Source organism: Aricia agestis, chromosome 10, assembly GCF_905147365.1.
Source record: "Aricia agestis chromosome 10, ilAriAges1.1, whole genome shotgun sequence".
NCBI classification, from domain to species: domain Eukaryota; kingdom Metazoa; phylum Arthropoda; class Insecta; order Lepidoptera; family Lycaenidae; genus Aricia; species Aricia agestis.
The window spans coordinates 3630099-3650247 of NC_056415.1; the positions used below are offsets into that span (position 1 = coordinate 3630099).

The 20149-nt window shown below is 37.0% G+C and overlaps 2 protein-coding genes across 4 annotated transcripts in view; one reads left to right on the forward strand and one right to left on the reverse strand.

Annotated features, from left to right (window-relative positions):
• Window positions 1–20149, reverse strand: part of LOC121731354 (calcium uniporter protein, mitochondrial) — a 173818-nt gene that overhangs the window by 58399 nt on the left and 95270 nt on the right. The window contains exon 3 of one of the 2 annotated variants that reach the window (XM_042120756.1): window positions 4262–4312. The exons of the other annotated variant lie outside the window; for it this stretch is intronic. Coding sequence (XP_041976690.1) covers window positions 4262–4312 — 51 coding nt within the window. The remainder of the gene's footprint in view (window positions 1–4261; window positions 4313–20149) is intronic. 2 annotated transcript variants of the gene reach the window in all.
• Window positions 1–20149, forward strand: part of LOC121731353 (protein javelin) — a 111802-nt gene that overhangs the window by 705 nt on the left and 90948 nt on the right. The gene's annotated exons all lie outside the window — the stretch shown is intronic.

The window sequence follows — 20149 nt, forward strand, 5'->3', positions numbered from 1 at the left end:
AGAGATTAATGTTTTAACTTTTAAAAGAGTGATAAGTAAATAATTTGTATTGTATAAAACGCAAGCTAGTCTTAATAAATGAAGCGGTGATAGTATCCGTTGTATAAAATTATCATTTCATGAAGAGCTTGCGATGTCTTCAACAAAGGCTTGTTCGTGACAGCTTCTTATTCACACTACAATTAATTTTCATAGGAATAGATGAATAAAATCAAGGAAGAAGACGATGTTAATTATAATATAATCCAATATAGATTCTAATCTAAACAATAAAAAAAAACAAAGTAATACAAATTCTTACCCTACTGCATAGTACCACAGTATATAAACTTTAACATACAGTAGACTAGCTCAGAACTATCCTCAACTCTCTAAAGTCTAAACAGATACAAGTTTTACGCCCGTACGACGCGATAGTGTATAGTTTTGCTATTTTAAGTTTGATATCTAAAATCATCATTTACATTGTGGTAGTATCTTATAGTATGTACTATATACGTAAGAAACCTATGCTAAGTAGAGCACAAAATGAGCAACAGTTCTGCTTCTATTTGAAATAGGTAATGTTATAATAGGCTTGAAATTACTTATATTGTTTAAAGAGAGATAAATCTCATAATGTGATTATAAGTGGAAATTGCTTTTCATTGCTACAAGTTACAACCTTTTCTTTTTGCTACATCTTTTTAAGGATGCAAACCGATTTTTGTAGAGATATGCGGTAAAAATATAAACGCATTGACTTTGTTATTTATTCAATTAGAGACAAATTATTAATAATTATTATATTATTATCAATAACCGAAAGTCAATTAAAGTTTAATTTATTAAATATTATTATTAAAGTTTTTATTTTTGTCGAAAACAACCTTAATTTTTCGCCCATGGACACTCGCAACATTAGAAGCGCTGCAGGTGCGTTGCCGGCCTTTAAAGAGGAAATACGCTCTCTTCTTGAAGGTTTGCAGGTCGTATAACGTATAAGGGTGAGTCCAAACGAGAGTAATTTGTGAGTCGCAGAATTTCAGCTGGCAGAAATTCTGCTGCATTCAGTTTCATACAAAAGTCATGTTTGATTCACACGAGCGTAATTTTGTGAATCGTGATTTGTATGAAAAGACATTTTCGCGACCGAAATTCTGCGACTCACAACTCACAAAACGCTCTTTTTTTTTTCTTTTTTTCGAAAGGGTTTAAGCCACTGGTCTGGTTAAGACCATAGTAGTTTAATCGTGGCTATAACTAGTCTGTTGCTAGTTGGTTTGTCACAAAACGCTCGTTTGGCTTCACCCTTAGTCCGGAAATATTGCTAGTGACAGTTCGTTCCTGCAGAGTTTCACAGTGCGCGGCAGAAAGTTACGTATAATATTGCTTACAGGCTACAGCCTAAGAGCATGATTGTGTTATTTAGAACCTTTTAAATCGTGTTCGTTACATTTTGTTTAACATATTTTCTGTGAAGCTGATAATGATGATGGAGACAATAAAGAAATTACAGCTTTTAGCTCGAGCGGTGCCGGCCGTGCGGTGTTCCAATGATTAAATAAGAAAACGCGGTTAGTACGCTCCGCAGGTGATAGATATGCAACGAAACTTTCATACACACTTGCCGCAGTAATTACTTCGTCATCATCATTATTTCATATTTTCAACTTTGAGTATCAAAACTAGTAAATCTTTAAAAAAATATTTGTGGTCCAAAGGGTACGAGACCCTTTGGACCGCGTGGTGCGACGCGAGCGGTGGCCCACATCGCTCACGCCTTACGCCGCCTCTGAATGTATACTAGTTTTCCGACCTAACAAAATGAAATACATTGTACGCTAGGAAGGCACAAACATACATGCAAACACAGTCGAGTAAAATTGTGTCATGTGTGGTCGCAATAACTTTCAAATGACGCCTGAGGCCTCCAAATTATCCATTTGTAGCAACTAGCAAGTGAGCAAGGAGTCAAAGCAATATCTTACCATTCTTTATAGTTCAAGAGAACTGTGAACATACTTTTGTAGAGCTCTGAGTGCTGACTACCTTCTAACATACATTCCATAACATTACATACAAAAAATCTATTTAAGTATTACAAACATTATATAATGTGAACTCGACTTTACATACCAGTAAATGATAAAGATATACAAGCAAACGGAAAATGAAACATCGTTATGGCGGGAGACTCAGCAACGACGTGCTAAACGCGGACCGATCAACCGTCACAGCCTGCATAATGCGATCCACATGCAAATATGCGGCACGGCAAAACAATCGCTATGTTAATTGTCTTAGAAACTATTTCGGTGTGTCAATTTGTCAAGTCGAATCATTCGGGTGCATTGTATTACGCATGCAACGGCAGCATTTTTGGTTTAATTAAAAAAGTGCACGCGAATACGCTCACGCTATATCGACAGATTCTAAACTTAAATCATTAATCACAGTTGAGCGATTAAAAATTCCAATAAATCGTTACTTATAACACAATTTTACTCTTCGAGTCTCGACGAAAACGTTCAATGTTTTCTTTAAAAATTAACAAAAATAAAACCTGTGTTACAATCCTAAAATATCTATAAAGAACGCATGAATTTATTTATTGAATAAAATTATGTATCAAATAGCTATGTCCACACTGTGCACTTTCATCTTCAATTTTCGTCATCAACTTTCATATTGGCGCATTCAATAATTGAATGCGTCAAGGAACACAACGCCAATATTGTCATTTTTGAAGTTTTGGATACGGTCAGAGGGCATGCGTCGCGGGCATGCCTCACGTTCGCTGTTGACTGCGCTATAACGCATGCCCTTGACGAACAGAAAAAGGCACAGTGTGGACAAAGCTATTGCTATATTGTGATGACGCGTACCGTTTGTAATCTATTTATTAATTTTTTCAATATTTTACCAAAAATATTTATCTCCTCATTATATTTCTCCTCATATACAGCAATATTGAACGCAACATTAGGCATGTCGGTTGATCGTCTTCCTCTGACGAAACTGTCTAGTGTCTGACACAAGAGCTGCATGCAAATGCGTGCCGGTAATTATTGTTCCTCCGTCTGCAATATCGTCTAAAAATTCCTTGCAACACACGCCATTAAAGTACAGAGACCGAAGAACGATAAAAACATAGCTACGTTTATACGCTATAGCTAAGTTACATTGTTGTTAAAAATTTTAACCGTAAAAGTAAGAGAAATTGAAAAAAAAAACCTAATTTAGTCAAATAATCAATATACTGATAAATAGGTCAAACTCTGCAAACTATTGCAAGTTAAACACATACACATATAAAATCAAAAACCTACCTTGCAACCGGGCAAATATTTAAAATGAAATGGCAGATATTAATATTGTTAATTTAAAAGTAGAGCAGTAAGCAACTTATAACTGAGTCGTATATAAATGTTTATTTTACCACGAGTTTTGTAAAAAAAATAAACAAAAGAAATAAGAATAGAATGAATATACAACCGTTCCATTTACGTATTCATGCAAAATAGAGATGTACTGGCATTTCAATTCTCAACTCAGCAAAACTTTTGGACCAGGATAATAATATGTTTGATGAAATATAAAGTATTATGATACGTTATATTTCAAAAAGAGTAAGAGCCTGTGACGGCGAGACGTTCCTCAGTTTCGTAAAGCTGAAAGTTTACCTTTTTATGACCTTTACAGAGGTAAGAACGACCAGCAACTATGGGATTTCGGTCGCGGTTACTTTAGGAGGTATCCAGTTATGCAGGTCTACCTGACCTTTGAGAGCGAGTAAAGCTCAATTTCGTATTTATTCGCTTATATTCTTCGCGGTGAGTGGGGGAATCTCGACTTCCAGTGCCGTTTAATATTCCAGGAAAGATTAAAGTTTTATCCAATAAAAATGGACCAATTGGGATATAATTTAATTTCATCTTGTGCTTATATATAACTATTTTGGGCCATCAAAATAGGAATTGCTCGTTCTATTTTGATGTAAAATTTTCGAGCTGAACGTGCAGAATGGACGTAATTAAGCTATCTTTCCCAGACATCTACACTCAGGTCCATTACTCAGACACCGGTGACGTAATAAACTTTCTGACAGCTCTTATATTTCTTCCAGAATATTCTCAAACTTCGCTAGAAAATCTACAAGTTTCAAGTTTGATAACTAAATTACAACTGAGATGAAACAATTTAAAAAGTTTTTAATTACTTAGCATTGTTAGTTAGGTTTAATAAGTTATTTTGAACAATTTTTATTTCTGTAACATACCTCGCGTTGAAATCTTTAGCTTTAATTTCTTTGTGTTCAATTTTTTCGTACCTGAAAAGAAAAAAAAAATGAACCACTAGACAATAACAATCTTATAGTATGTGGTCAGTGTAGACTAGGGTCATGATCAAATAAATTTACTAGGACCTTAGAGATTATAAATGGGGTCTCAGGGTCACGGAGTCAAGGGTATACGTAATGCAAGTACATTAACTTTAGATTTGTATTCTCAGCATCTATTCCATAATCTAACAAAATGCATTATTTGCACTATAATATCGAGGTATCTCCCACGTGTATAGCTGTCTAACGTAATAAGGACAAAACATAGTATAATTAGAGCTGGAAAAGGTGGCTAAAATTTAATTCCGTCCAGCAAAAAAGTCTAATAAAGGAAATGTCTATATTTAAAGAACTAAAAACACTTCTAAGGAATACTAGCAATTCATCTCACACCCACAGGATAATATCGGGTTTACATTATTCCAATCCAGAGATCCAATCCAGCGCTGGTACTGGAATACACTGAATTGCATCCCAGTACCCAGGAATCTAGCCCTCGATTAGATTAAAATAATATAATCCAGAAATAAAGAAAAAAAATTATAATCGCGCTACAGACTACAATTAAAGACAGGATCAAATTTTTGAGACCTAGAGGAAATTATTTTCATTTCCCTAGGTTTTATCTTCGTCGTAGAAATTTCATTTCCGCAGTTCACTGAAAGCCTTTGGCCACTCCTATTCATTCGACCGGCGAAATGCTTATACACCAGCTTTGCTGAAAAGAGGCTTTATATCCTGTATTTACAATCTAGGTACATAAAAACGAATATCTAGTCCGTAGTCCTAGAGCTTGAAGGATAGATTAAATAAGGATGGATAATAAGGGCAGAAGGATATTTTTATCTATCTTTATTTTAGCGTCAATTAATACGTTATGAATACGCTGATTCCGCTCTTAACATTCATTTAGTTTTGATGTATTCTCGGTTAATAAAACTACAAAATGGTATTCACATGAAATGTCAAACCAATAAACAAGCAACCAACCAACAAAACTTCAACAATCAGTCGTTTGACCGTTGTTTGACGTTTATGAGAACACCACCAATAATTGCCCTTTAATACCACTAGACTAAATCAAAGCTGTATAAATGTTCGCTTAAAATAGCAAAATAAAATAATTACCATACAAAAAAGTAGAGTATAAAAACACTTACGAAATTACAAGACTTTACGCAGCATAGTTTAGTTAGAAATATTATAATCAACCTAAAAGCACACATAACAAACTCCCAGTAATATTCGCATTTTAGAATCCTGCAACCAGAATATTTCCCAGGTACCTATTTCTTATTATATTCCAGCATGCGAGATCCGAAACAGATGGCGTAGAGCGTAGAGCGCACCTCAATATGAGAGAACAAATAATATGAATTTTAGGAATCATATTGCATTTTGTACATTTTATTGTGACTTATGAGCGACGACAATAAAGGCTATCATGTCCGGTTTCCGAGTTATTTTGACAGGAGTTTATATATTCAACAGCGTTGTAGATTGACCGTTTTTACATTAGCCTATCAGTAACGCTAGCGAAACCTGTCAAGAGTGTTTGGAAACCTGACATACGATGAAATACATTTTTATTGGCGAAATAAAAATGTTGGCTGCAAATAGAAAAAGACAAAATGTTGTATATAACAATAACGTCCGTATACACAATTTGGATCTTTTTATTAGTAAGGGGGTTAATAGCTTAATACTTATTATTATATTAGTTTATTTATTATTATTATGGTCCATAACATATTATAATTCTAAGAAATAAACAACAAAAGACCCTTTATCACGGGGAAGAGATAGGCTTCTTTTATTAACATTCATATCACGGCTCCTTTCAATATGCATACCATATTCAAACTACTATTTGCTAAGATAATCCTATATTTTATCGACAAAAAGACTATCATGACCCGAATAATGTTATAGCAATTTCCAATACTAAAAAGATTTTTGCTTCGCTCACAGAATATTAAGACGAACTTTCGGCATTCCCAAGCATAGAAATTCATTTATAAATAGTCTATTAAACATTAGTCATTAGGGTTTTTAAGGTTTGAAAACTATATCATCTAAGTACCAAAACTGTTAGTATTCCGAGAACTTTTTAAAAATATTAAAAACGGAGAAGTATTTAAAGTTATTTAATGTTTCCATTTTCCAAGTGCGTAAGGTAAGGCATTTAAGGCATTTTTGCATTATCTATATCAAACAACAAAATGGTGTATGCCGCACAAAATTACAAAAATCTAGTGTTACAAAACATAATGTATACAAGGAGTCATTTACCATAGCCTCGTGAGCGCAGAATGTATTGCCTGCTAAGAAATTCTTTAGAAAACTATGCGCGGTAAAATTTTCAGAGCTCCACAACTCACGGGCCCTTCGCCGCTGAATTATTCCGCGCACCTGCGGTCCCTTTTACCGTGTCTCTGTCCCTTAGTTATGTACATCGTTAACGTGCATGAACACCGTCAAGCCGTAGTGGTTGTGTACAAAAAAAGAACAATTCGTGTGTAAAATATGCATGAAGACATCTTATTTTAGTTGTCTTATTCCTGTTTCGTAGGCTAATCTTACATTCTTGGCGGACTATCATTGGACATCAGCAAAATTTTAGAGAACCTTAGTCTGCTACTTTTTATCACATTTTTTCGTTATCTTTCGTTGTTTACTTTTATAAATATTCTATTTCTGCAGCATTGCGACAATTCTAATTTACATTTTTAGTATCCTTTGCAAACACCATCTAAAAGTAATATTTGCTTTTAAAAGTATTCCAATTAAAATTTTATTAGCATTATTTGCCAATGTTTAACAATTGGAAAAGGTCGAAACAAAACAAACCAGTTTAGAGAGCTCCGGCTATATTTTACAAACATCAGACAAAGCTTCCTGCAACTTTGGCACTAATTTTTAAACTCATTAGTGCATCTCGTATTTCTTTAATCTTTTGTTCGAGTTAAATTTCTTTTAAACAAAAGATTTAAAGACTATTTATTTAAATAAGGCTTTTGTTAAAAATGCCATGTAAACGTGAGTCCTCTTGTGTCGTCAACGTCCTGTTGCCAACAACTTCATCATTACTATTTTGCACTACTTCATTCGTAAGGCAGACAGTCAAACAGACGGATAGACACTAGACAGACGCACCTTCGCCCACTAGTACGATAACAAATCGCTTTTTATCAAGATATCCTTAGGCCCAATTTCACCAACGTCTGTTAGTGTTAACAGCTTGTTCTTCTCTTTCATTCATACGAAAAACGAGAGAGGATAAATTAATTTATTAATTCGATCGTTAACTTTAACAGTCGTTGGTGAAATTGGGTCTTAAGCTTGTCCGGTGATGTCAAAGTACTCGCCGTCTCCCCAATTTCATGCCAGTAAGTACTGAGTCGACAGTGTATAGTGGAGCGGACAATAATTTATGATGCTGATACCTGGACTACACTCTGACCGTACAATATTTATGGACCGACTCTAAGTCCGTAAATTTTGCAGCGTGCACACTAGATAAAATATTCAATACGTGTCAGACGATAACTTACCCAACTTATGCTTAGCCCGAGATAAACAAAGCGTTATATTTTCCGAGCCATTTCTCGGCGAATATGTGAAGAACTAACTTATTTTAGTATTAAGGCTTGTACGATGCAAGCATCGCACATTCCTAGGTCAGCATAATAATTAGTTTATCAATTTTGTAAATATCTCAATATTTAAACGATTTCGTAAAGTTTTAATTTTTGCTATACTCATCGTTATATTTGTGTATATAAAATGTGTCTGTTATAATACGCGAGCACTTATTCTTATAGCACTTATTCTTAGATCATTATTCTTATATCAGGTATGAGAGCCTTGTACGGGTCTGTACACCTGTGTAAGGTGTATAGACCCGTACAAGGCTCTCTTTACACAATAGAGTTTTGCAATAAGTCAAAAGTTTTAAAACAATGTATCAAATACTCTATGCATTTTTTCTAACATTATAAATGTAAAATGCACAATTAATCTGTCTGCCTACCTGTTTACCTCTTCTCGTAGCTTTAATATTTGCTACTAAAGATCAAAATTGAACTGCATAATTTTATTCCCCAAGTGCACATCTACAACTAAACACGAGATAGCTCGATTAGCAAGAGAAAACAAAGCAGACAATTAAGGCGTCAATTCGCTGAGTGGTAGTTACGACACGGATCGGACATAAATGTGTACATAGCACATAAATCGGAGTCATGCAAGGTTCCGCGCAAACAAGCTACCGACGTGACGAGCACTGAGCAGTACTTACTATCGCAGAGGAAATTCTACCATTTTCTGTCTGTCTGTCTGTCTTGTTGCAACCACTAGTCAACATTCATCAACGAAAGGTCTATTACGGCCCATTGTGGGGACGTTGGTTCATAATAGACCAATACAAGCTAGCAAGGCAAACGAACATGTTGGTGGGAGCGGGGTGCGGGACGTCGTCTTTGTTTGTCAAAGATCGACGTCGGAACATGTTGGTGGGAGCGGGGTGCGGGACGTCGTCTTTGTTTGTCAAAGATCGACGTCGATCGCGCTTGATATTATAAACATCTTTGCAATTACGGTGGCTATCATGGATACATGTCATTTACATTGCAAGAGCACTAAACTTGACTTGAACAAAGTCAGTCACGACTATAATATATGTCAATAATGATCCATATTTTGACGTGGGAGAGCCATGATTCGGCACGAATGGGCCGGCTCGACCGGAGAAATACCACGGGCTCACAGAAAACCGGCGTAAAACAGCGCTTGCGCTGTGTTTCGCCGAGTGATTGAGTTTACCGGAGGCCCCTACCCTCCCCTATTCCCTTCCCTACCCTCCCCTATTCCCTTCCCTATTCCCTTCCCTACCCTCCCCTATTCCCTTCCCTATTCCCTTCCCTATTCCCTTCTCTATTCCCTTCCCTACCCTCCCCTATTCCCTTCCCTACCCTCCCCTATTCTCTTCCCTACCCTCCCCTATTACCCATATTCCCTCTTAAAAGGCTGTAGCTCTTCTGATGCTGCGAGTGTCCATGGGCGACGGAAGTTGCTTTCCATCAGGTGTGACCCGTTTGCTCGTTTGCCCCCTTATTTCATAAAAAAAAGAAATATAGCCAACAATAATCGTCAGTAGCCCGTCTGCATCAAGCCTAAGTCAGTCATCTCGATCTGGCCATCTCGCCAGCACGGTATACTAACAATTGGAGCGTATCTTAACTGAAACTTCGGCCGGCGAGAGCCGTTAACTATGTGTTTCTTGTGTGCACTTCTTATGTAATCTGAGCTCCTGGTAATTATGGAATAACATTGTTATGCTTCTTATCCCAAGAACAGTTGTGCAGTCGAGGCCATATAATATGGGTACGTTACATAATGCTTGTAGGGCGCAGACCACGCATGAACCATCATCACTTATATCACCTAGTTCTCTTTCTATTTGCAATGTTGGTGGCCGGTTACATTAAAACCAAGCTAGAGTTATGCCTCTGTGGTATCGCTCGGAACTAGGAGGAATACATTATTAAATTAAGAAATTTAAAAAAACCCCCGCCAAACAACTTAAAAAGTCATGAAATAATATATTTTACTGACTTTAAATTTAAATAATTCCTAATTGTAAAGTGATATTTTAGTCCATAATTGTTGTCACGGTGTGTCGGGGGACTGCTTAAATGTAGATAGTTTAAGGGTCAGTTCACAGCGAACCAAATCGAGGCAATCAGTGACATGGCGATACAAAATGCAAAAGACACTGTTGGCGGTCCCCCGACACACCGTGACAATAATTATGGACTAAAATATCACTTTACACTTAGGAATTATTTAAATTTAAAGTCAGTAAAATATATTATTTCATGACTTTTTAATGTTGTTTGGCGGGGGTTTTTTTTAATTTCTTAATTTAATTTTATTTCATGCTTTTTAAACTTGTGTTGGTTATAGTGCAGAATAATTCTGTTCTGTCGATAGAACAGGATCATAATATTATATCCCAATGAATACCATCTAGGAATGGTCTTTTTGGATGAGGCCGTCAATATGAGTCCAAACATGAAACCTCCACTTTGGGTTCATATGGAGCTCGGTTCCTTTAGAATCCAGGTGATGCTGCAGCAGCAGCATGAAAAAAATTATTGATTATCTACGTCTTACTAGTTGTCGCAATTAAAATGAGCCCATACACGAAACCATTGCTCTTAGTTGGTGAGGAGCTGGGTATCCTATTGATTACCAGGTGACGCTGCAGCACCAGGTCAACTTTCCATTACTGTGTAAATATTCATAAATGCGTGACATTTATGAACTAGAATGCAATAAAACCCACCAAACGACTGCAAGTTGCTAATCGGCCCTTCACGACTTCACGACAGACAGACAGACAGACAGACAGACAGACAGACAGACAGACAGACAGACAGACAGACAGACAGACAGACAGACAGACAGACAGACAGACAGACAGACAGACAGACAGACAGACAGACAGACAGACAGACAGACAGACAGACAGACAGACAGACAGACAGACAGACAGACAGACAGACAGACAGACAGACAGACAGACAGACAGACAGACAGACAGACAGACAGACAGACAGACAGACAGACAGACAGACAGACAGACAGACAGACAGACAGACAGACAGACAGACAGACAGACAGACAGACAGACAGACAGACAGACAGACAGACAGACAGACAGACAGACAGACAGACAGACAGACAGACAGACAGACAGACAGACAGACAGACAGACAGACAGACAGACAGACAGACAGACAGACAGACAGACAGACAGACAGACAGACAGACAGACAGACAGACAGACAGACAGACAGACAGACAGACAGACAGACAGACAGACAGACAGACAGACAGACAGACAGACAGACAGACAGACAGACAGACAGACAGACAGACAGACAGACAGACAGACAGACAGACAGACAGACAGACAGACAGACAGACAGACAGACAGACAGACAGACAGACAGACAGACAGACAGACAGACAGACAGACAGACAGACAGACAGACAGACAGACAGACAGACAGACAGACAGACAGACAGACAGACAGACAGACAGACAGACAGACAGACAGACAGACAGACAGACAGACAGACAGACAGACAGACAGACAGACAGACAGACAGACAGACAGACAGACAGACAGACAGACAGACAGACAGACAGACAGACAGACAGACAGACAGACAGACAGACAGACAGACAGACAGACAGACAGACAGACAGACAGACAGACAGACAGACAGACAGACAGACAGACAGACAGACAGACAGACAGACAGACAGACAGACAGACAGACAGACAGACAGACAGACAGACAGACAGACAGACAGACAGACAGACAGACAGACAGACAGACAGACAGACAGACAGACAGACAGACAGACAGACAGACAGACAGACAGACAGACAGACAGACAGACAGACAGACAGACAGACAGACAGACAGACAGACAGACAGACAGACAGACAGACAGACAGACAGACAGACAGACAGACAGACAGACAGACAGACAGACAGACAGACAGACAGACAGACAGACAGACAGACAGACAGACAGACAGACAGACAGACAGACAGACAGACAGACAGACAGACAGACAGACAGACAGACAGACAGACAGACAGACAGACAGACAGACAGACAGACAGACAGACAGACAGACAGACAGACAGACAGACAGACAGACAGACAGACAGACAGACAGACAGACAGACAGACAGACAGACAGACAGACAGACAGACAGACAGACAGACAGACAGACAGACAGACAGACAGACAGACAGACAGACAGACAGACAGACAGACAGACAGACAGACAGACAGACAGACAGACAGACAGACAGACAGACAGACAGACAGACAGACAGACAGACAGACAGACAGACAGACAGACAGACAGACAGACAGACAGACAGACAGACAGACAGACAGACAGACAGACAGACAGACAGACAGACAGACAGACAGACAGACAGACAGACAGACAGACAGACAGACAGACAGACAGACAGACAGACAGACAGACACGTCAAACTAAACTAAACACCCCTCTTTTTTGTCGGGGGTTAAAAATGAAAAACTGACCATCGACGCGGAAACAGTATTCACATTGACCAATCAAGTTGAGGCATTTTGACATAGATCACCTGCCTTCTGTCCACGAAAGAGCACAAGTAACATTTATTACCACCAATTTCTTGATCAACTCTAGTGCTCTTTCTAGAGTAAGTCATGAAGACAGATGCCTCTTAATTTTGAGGCCAGCCATCTCTCACTAAAACCATTTACGTCCTTAATAGCTTCAAGAAATAGGGGAATTTCGTCCCATTTTCACAAGTTTTCCGCCGCGACACGTGTCTAAGACGGCTAGCAACATACGGTGGGTGTTCAAGTAACTTATTCATGCACATCATAGTAAGGTACGTGTAACAGTAAAGTTTTTCCCGTGGATTCCAGAATCCGTTATTTGTTCGTTTATGTAATTTGATACGAAATCTCTAAATGTATTAGCAATTAGAACCGGAGAATGTGCATTGCAAATAGAGATATATGACTATTTTGTTATTCCCGAATTTTTTAAACTCTAGCTAGTAGCTAGAGATCTAGAGATTAACCGCCGTACTCAGAGACATTTACTTGAGATTAACTTTCAATTTAATGAAGAGTTTGACAGATAATGTATGGGGCTTATGTCAAAATTTTGAATTAATTACATTTAAGTAATTAATGTTCCACTCTGAGTGCGGCAGCAAGAGTACGTTTTAAGCCTCCTTTGAGCCGGTGTATAAATAAATCTATTTGTATTAATAGGATATATTACTGCAATGTTTCCAAGCTAGAAGCAGCACCAGCATAGACAGTACAAAAAAGTTTTGTTCGACGTTTGACAACGTTGCCAATCACTGATGAAAAACTCAAAGCAGATATGTTACTACCGCGCGCGTTGTGAAGATTCAAATACGGCACAATTGGGCCGTCTGTTGTTTAGTCTACATCGAGCGCAGTCACGAACGTGCCGCGTCTTGTCTTACCTAAATAAATTGAAAATGACGTCGTCCGTGTATCGAAAATGTACCAATTATGAATCGAAAGTAAACAAAACACATGGAATCTCTTTCCACATGCCTTGATTGCAATAAATACCTCGATTATTTACATTTTCAATTATTTTTTCGAATAATCTGGAAAAAATCGAATTTTCGTCATAGCTCAGGCGAAGAAAGAGACAGCGATACGATTCGACGTTTAAAAATATAACTGTCTCTTTTATGTAAATGGTTTTTCGTATCTTTTGTTTCACTTATCTGTCAAATTTGTAAATGTTCGCAATTTTGAATTTGAAAATTGTTCGGAAGAGATTTAAGCCGGAAAATAGTATGGACGTAACATATCTGTATAAGTAGAATATCATTGTTGCCAATATTCTGATATCACATATGCAACATGTCGGGTTTTATTCGGATTACAGTAAGTAATACCTTAGATACATTATACAATAGTATGTGCCAGTAGCGCCCTCTGCTCCGACCTTTGCGTAATATACCCTATTAAAAGGTACCTACATGAATTAACAGTATGTCACAATAAATCTATTGGTTCCACAGACATAGATCAAGATAGATACCGCATGTGTATGTACTTCGCGTGCCATATCGCGTTCACAAACGACGAGCAATGCTCGTCTTTCGAAAGTCTGTTCTTTAGTCTGCTATCGGAATCGGAATTTTAAAAATGCCTAAATGCCTAAAAGTGCCGTATTGAGCTGAAAAAAAAATCAAATAGAAACGTTGGCCTTGATAATGGACACGTTTCTTATAATCGGTACGTCACAGCAGTCAGTAGGTAGGAAAAAATGGCACGCTCGTTTTTATAAAAATGGAGCAACATGCGGTATCTATCTTGATATATATCTGTGATTGGTTCCGAGTTTCTGACTGGTATTTTAAAAAGCCGAGAGTAACAAGTACAGTAAAAAACCTTCTTAACCTATAATAACCATTACACCTTTCACTTTTTATAATCATAACAAAAGGTGCAATAAAATGAACCACGCGAATCACGTTAAAAAATGCACATGCAATTATAAAGATCATGCATCACAGAAGACAGCTCATACATACAAAACTAATTACATTTGAATGTAGATTAGATTTTTATTCTCTATACATCACATTGAAAGTCAATTTACAAATAATGCCATGTTGGTGGGATAATTGTGACCGTTTCGCAATGGTTTTTTCGACCTGAACTTATAAAAAAATACTATAATGAAATGTAGTACTAGCTTATTAGTTATTACACAAATATGCAAGAGAAAACGGTCATTTAAAAAGTTTAAATCCGGACCGCATTTTGATATACCCAGTGTCAATATAAGGCTCAATTCACACCGGAATGGCAGAGGCGAGGCGAGCAGTTTCAGTGTCATATGATTTTAAACTTTATCTTCATTTTTGTAATATATAATACAGTATCGCTTGAGAAATCGCCACCGCCGGCGGCCGCAAGAGGCCACGAGCAGCCACGAGCGTCCACGGGCGGCCGTAGAATTCTCAAGCGATACTACGTATTACAATAATGAAGATAAAGTTTAAAATTATATGACACTGAAACTGCTCGACTCGCCTCTGCCATTCCGGTGTGAATTGAGCCTAATGATAACTAATCTTACGACAGCTCACAATGTAAACGCTCGAGCCAAAGCCTCTTGCGCTAGACACTTGAATTTCGAACAGTTTCTGATGTAAGTACCGGACCGCATTTTGATATACCTACCCAGTGTCACTATAATAAAAACTTATCTTACGACAGGTAAACGCTCGAGCCAAAGTCCTTTGCGCTAGACACTTGAATTTCGAACAGTTTCTGATGTACTCGTAAGTACCCACTAAGCTCCAAAAATATTTTTTTAAAACTCTACCTCCAAGGGAAGCGGTGGAGAAAATACTAGTAGACAGTAGACACCTATGTTAGGGCCGGGAGTCGGGACACAAAAGCACGACACGACGTCGTGTCGTACCACGACGCGACTTCGTTTCACGATGCGACGTCGTGGGAATCTACGACGCGCGTCTTAAAAAACTACGACACGACATAGTGTCGTGTTTTTGTTTCCCGGCTCTTATGGTGCGATGTCTGGGGTAAAACTAGTTTTTTTCCTATTTATATTCTCTACAACAATAGAAAACATACACATTTAATGCAATTCAGACCCATCCAATAATAATCAAAAAGTTTAAAAGGTCAGCTAGTTGAAGTGAAACTAACAATGACCGAAATGCGAGTAGCGGCCAACAAGTCATTAGCGAAACAAACAGCCGACAGCGTTATTCCGACTATTTGACTTTTAAATACGAAAAAATAAAAATAAAATATCCACAGCCGAATATATAACCTCCTCGTTTTTTGGAAGTCGGTTAAAAATGAGAGCTACTTACATAATAAAATTCTGGCACAATTCACATGGATCAACTAGATTCGGAAAATTGTTAAAAAGACTCCAATTTTTTTTAATACACACTTATTTCCAAATGTGGCTAATTTTAGTGGGTGTGAGGGTGTGTATAAAGAAATAGGTATACAAACATACATATTATGTAAATAAAACATTCTTCTGGCGCAGTTACTTATTAAGGGGGCGACTAACCCTGAAGTGTCGATTTTATAATTCATTTTTATACTTGAAAATAAGCTCCGAATTGTTTCTCTAAAATTAGATACTACATTATATTTCCGAGAATTCGATCTGAGCAAAAACACGATATCTTAAAATTTTCTCGAAAGAAAAAAATCACAAAGATGCATCTTATTTTCACGAATTTTTCATTTATTGCCATAACCGTACATTGAACTAAGTTAATATTTTAACACATTGTATAAAATTCTATCATTGAGAGATCGACCTAGCGGATTTTTAAAATGTTGTATATTTATCGAGTTATTGAGAAAAAACTAATTTGGCGATGAATCCGCGTCGTTCTTTTTCACCTGGCATATGAAAGACGGGCGTGAGTGTGAAGAGAGAAGGACGATGTTTGATATTTGGGGTTAGTCGCCCTCTTGATACTAAATACAATGTATTTCCCACCGCTGCCACTAAAACACTGTCACCGAAGAATACATTATAGTTATCATCTTAATGTATGTTTGTTTCTTTAAAGAGTATATTAATTATTCAATAATTTCAAGATCATTAACAGATTCTATTAAAAGTAATATGTTCGAGTTTCGAAATTTATTTTAACTTAGAGATTCGATGCGCACTTATAAATTACATCTAAGCACGAAACGTGACAGCTGTTTCTTATTATTATGTACATAATTACACATCTTTTCGTGTAAGTATTATCAAGAAAAACGTATTCGTTGTTAAAATTTACTTTTAAAATACATCGCCAAAACGTAATCAAAGTTTACACGCTAGCTAATATTTATTTTTGAAACGGAGCAAAGTGGTCCAATTTAAATAACACGGTGCTATATAGCAAAGATAACTTATAAATGAAAGCCATTTATTTATATGACTTTAACCTATAGTTTGTGGTTAAAAAAATTGTCGAGTTTATATTTTAAGATATACGATGTCAACTGAGATGATCGTGAATGTTTGCTATTGCATTTTTTTAACTATAATATACCTCTTATCTTTAATAATATACCTCAAGAATAATAATTTTTAGTTTTTCGGAAATTCTCGAATTTCACTAGTCGTCTTGTATTTTTTTTTGGTTTTAGTCAAAAATTTTAATAACATTAACCAAAAGCCGTCAATTAACCCGAATCCGTTTATCGTAATATTTTGTGATTACCGGCGACTGACTGTTTTTATCACGCCACCATATCAGTCAATCAGGTCACGCGAATGAAATGCTACCTTTATTCATATTTTATTCAGTTCAGTATGGTAACTTTATTAATATGGAAAGCTGCTTGGATTTACCATTCATACTCTAATTGAATTAAAATATCGTTGTATTATAAATATCTAAGGAAATGGCATGACAAACAAAACCATACAAGAAAAATAACTGCCTCTATACATCTACGTCGATATCATGATACCCCTCAACAATTCCGAAAAGATTTAATTTTAAGGGTTCCGTACCCAAAGGGTGAAAACGGGACCCTATTCATGAGACTTCGATGTCTGTCTGTCCGTCTGTCTGTCTCCAGGCTGTATCTCAAGAATCGCTATAGCTAGAGTTCTGAAATTTTCATAGGTTGTTTATATCTGTTGCCGCTATAACAACAAATACTAAAAACAAAATAAAATTAATATTTAAAGGGGGCTCCCATACAACAAACGTGATTATTTTTTTAGCCTTTTTTGCTCGATATCAATAATGGCAACAGGTAGGCACTTGATTTTTCACAAAGGTCTTAATTATATGTTTATTTCATTATAGAATAATATTAAAATAAAATTAAAAATTAAGGGGGGCATACCATACAAAAACACCATTTTTCGCCTATTTTTTCTCTATAACGGTTCGGAACCCTTCGTGCGCGAGGCCGACTCGCACTTGGCCGATTATCTTGTTCTTAGGTTTACGAGAATATCGCTCATACTTTTGGGCATCTACAGATTTTGACTCGAAGCACTTTTGTTATTTCCACTATCAAACCATAGTACTAGATAACTAGACAATAATAATATCTGTTATCATCTCAACTCGCGAGCGGCGGGTGTGCGCCCGCGCATGACGGCCGACGTTTCTCCACTCTGCATTTTTCTACATGACACACATAATATAAGCGCACGCTACACCAACTGCTGCGTTATTCGCCTAATCATTCGAAAAAAAAAATTTTTCTACTAGTATACTGGACATGATTTGACGAGATTTGATTGGCTACCGTGAAATCAGATCGCGCTGGACAAATTACTGGAGCCCGAGCAGGAAAACCAATTTTCGTTATGCCAAGCACGAAAGAGGGAGAGCCTGAAAATATGAGGCAACAGCTTAACTTTAAAAATATTAATTTATTTATTTATTTTAGATTATTAAGATTTTGTCAGGTCATCTTCAGAAGAACTTAAACAGAACCAACTACCTACCTAGTACCTGGTTTCTGTTATTAAAAGGAGTTTATCGTGTCACTAGCGCTTTTGATTGGCTAGCTTCATACACGGCGTCCGATCAACAACGTTATTGAAAAGATTAAAAAAGAAAACATTAAAAAAACCTCAGAAGCTGGGCACTACAGGTGCAAAATAAACTGCAGTTAAACTAATTCCATTGCTCTAGTCAAGTTACGTAACTCAATACTGAAACTTTTTACAAGATTTCTCCGGTTCAGTTCTGCACCGGCTTCTTTATATTACTTGTACGTGTTTGCAATTAATGAGAAGTATAAGGTTAGCTTAACAAACTGACCAAGTATGCCCAGAATTAATTTAACCATTTGGACCTATTTTTGTAAGTGTGTGTCAAAGTTAACTCTAACTCTAATTGTTTGTTATGTTCCTTGTGTTTTGTGAAAGAGAAGCATGATATTATTCTCTAACGCAGGATTAACTAAAAGTGAAATTGGTGCAACTGAACCTTAGCCTAAGTTTCCTATTGTCTTAGCATTTCTCCCACCATCTTCTTTAGAAAAAATATTTCGTACAAAATTTCTTCAAAATTCTACAACTTATATGAAATTGTATAACTGTTTCATAAAGTTTGTTCAAACAACGCGCAACGTCCTAACTCCACATCGTCCAAAAAGTAAACGAAGGAGGATACTTTATTTGTACGAGAGATATTAAATTTTTAACCGACTGCGTCAGGGTTATGATGTTCGAGTCGACTTTATATTGTTCGAGTGACCATACAATAGGAACATGATTGACCTGACTAAAAGTTATTATGAAGCATTCGGATATTCGAAAATCCGGATAATCGAATGTAATTATCAAGAAAAGCCGATGCAAGTTATACATAATGTTCAGTACATAATGTTACTTATGTCTTTATTTTTCAGTGGCAGTCCGGGTAGTAGGTAGGTAGGTAGTACAAATCCGTATAACTGAAGGCCGGATAATCGAATTTCCACTGTTTATTTTTAGGATGCTCGCTTTGGCAGGGCCATAAAGTTAATATACCTAGCTAACTTTATGGACAAGGTTTGGGTAATCGTATTATTGGAATTCTGTTTTTAAATAATTTGTCGTAACAGTGACACTGTACACCTCGAAGTTGTTTTTTTTAATGATTACATCATATATAGAACTTTTTGTACAGCTACTTGATGAGCTATTGTTAATCATGAGTCAATTCTTCTTTTTCCTCCCTACTGATTCTTTTTATCGTTGAAAATTACATAAAAACTTCTAAATCTTTTTGCTAGTAATTTAAGACAGCAAGGCTAAATCAGATCCCACGAGAGAAAAACCCAAAACCCTTGGGAAAGACAGATTTGCGTTTAACGTTAAGCGTGGAACAGCGCCGCTTCTTTACACAAGATAAATGAGTAAATTCTGTAACAATACAACTTAGCATCAATAAATAAACAATATTTTACTTTGTTGCGCTATAAAGTTTATTTTGTGTGAGTTTTAACAAGTTTATTTCCAACGTGTAAAAGGAGTTTCCGGATCGCGTTTTCGCTTATTATTTGTTCAACACGAAGTGTTATAAATCTGGAAAATTTTAGGATTTAAATGGCGTATAAATCTTTAAAGTTTTCTTGGTAGTTTAGCGGCGGAGCTCCTAGTTAGTTTAGGGAACTATATTTTCTATCACCAAAATTTATATTTGTCATCAAGTTGTATCACCTA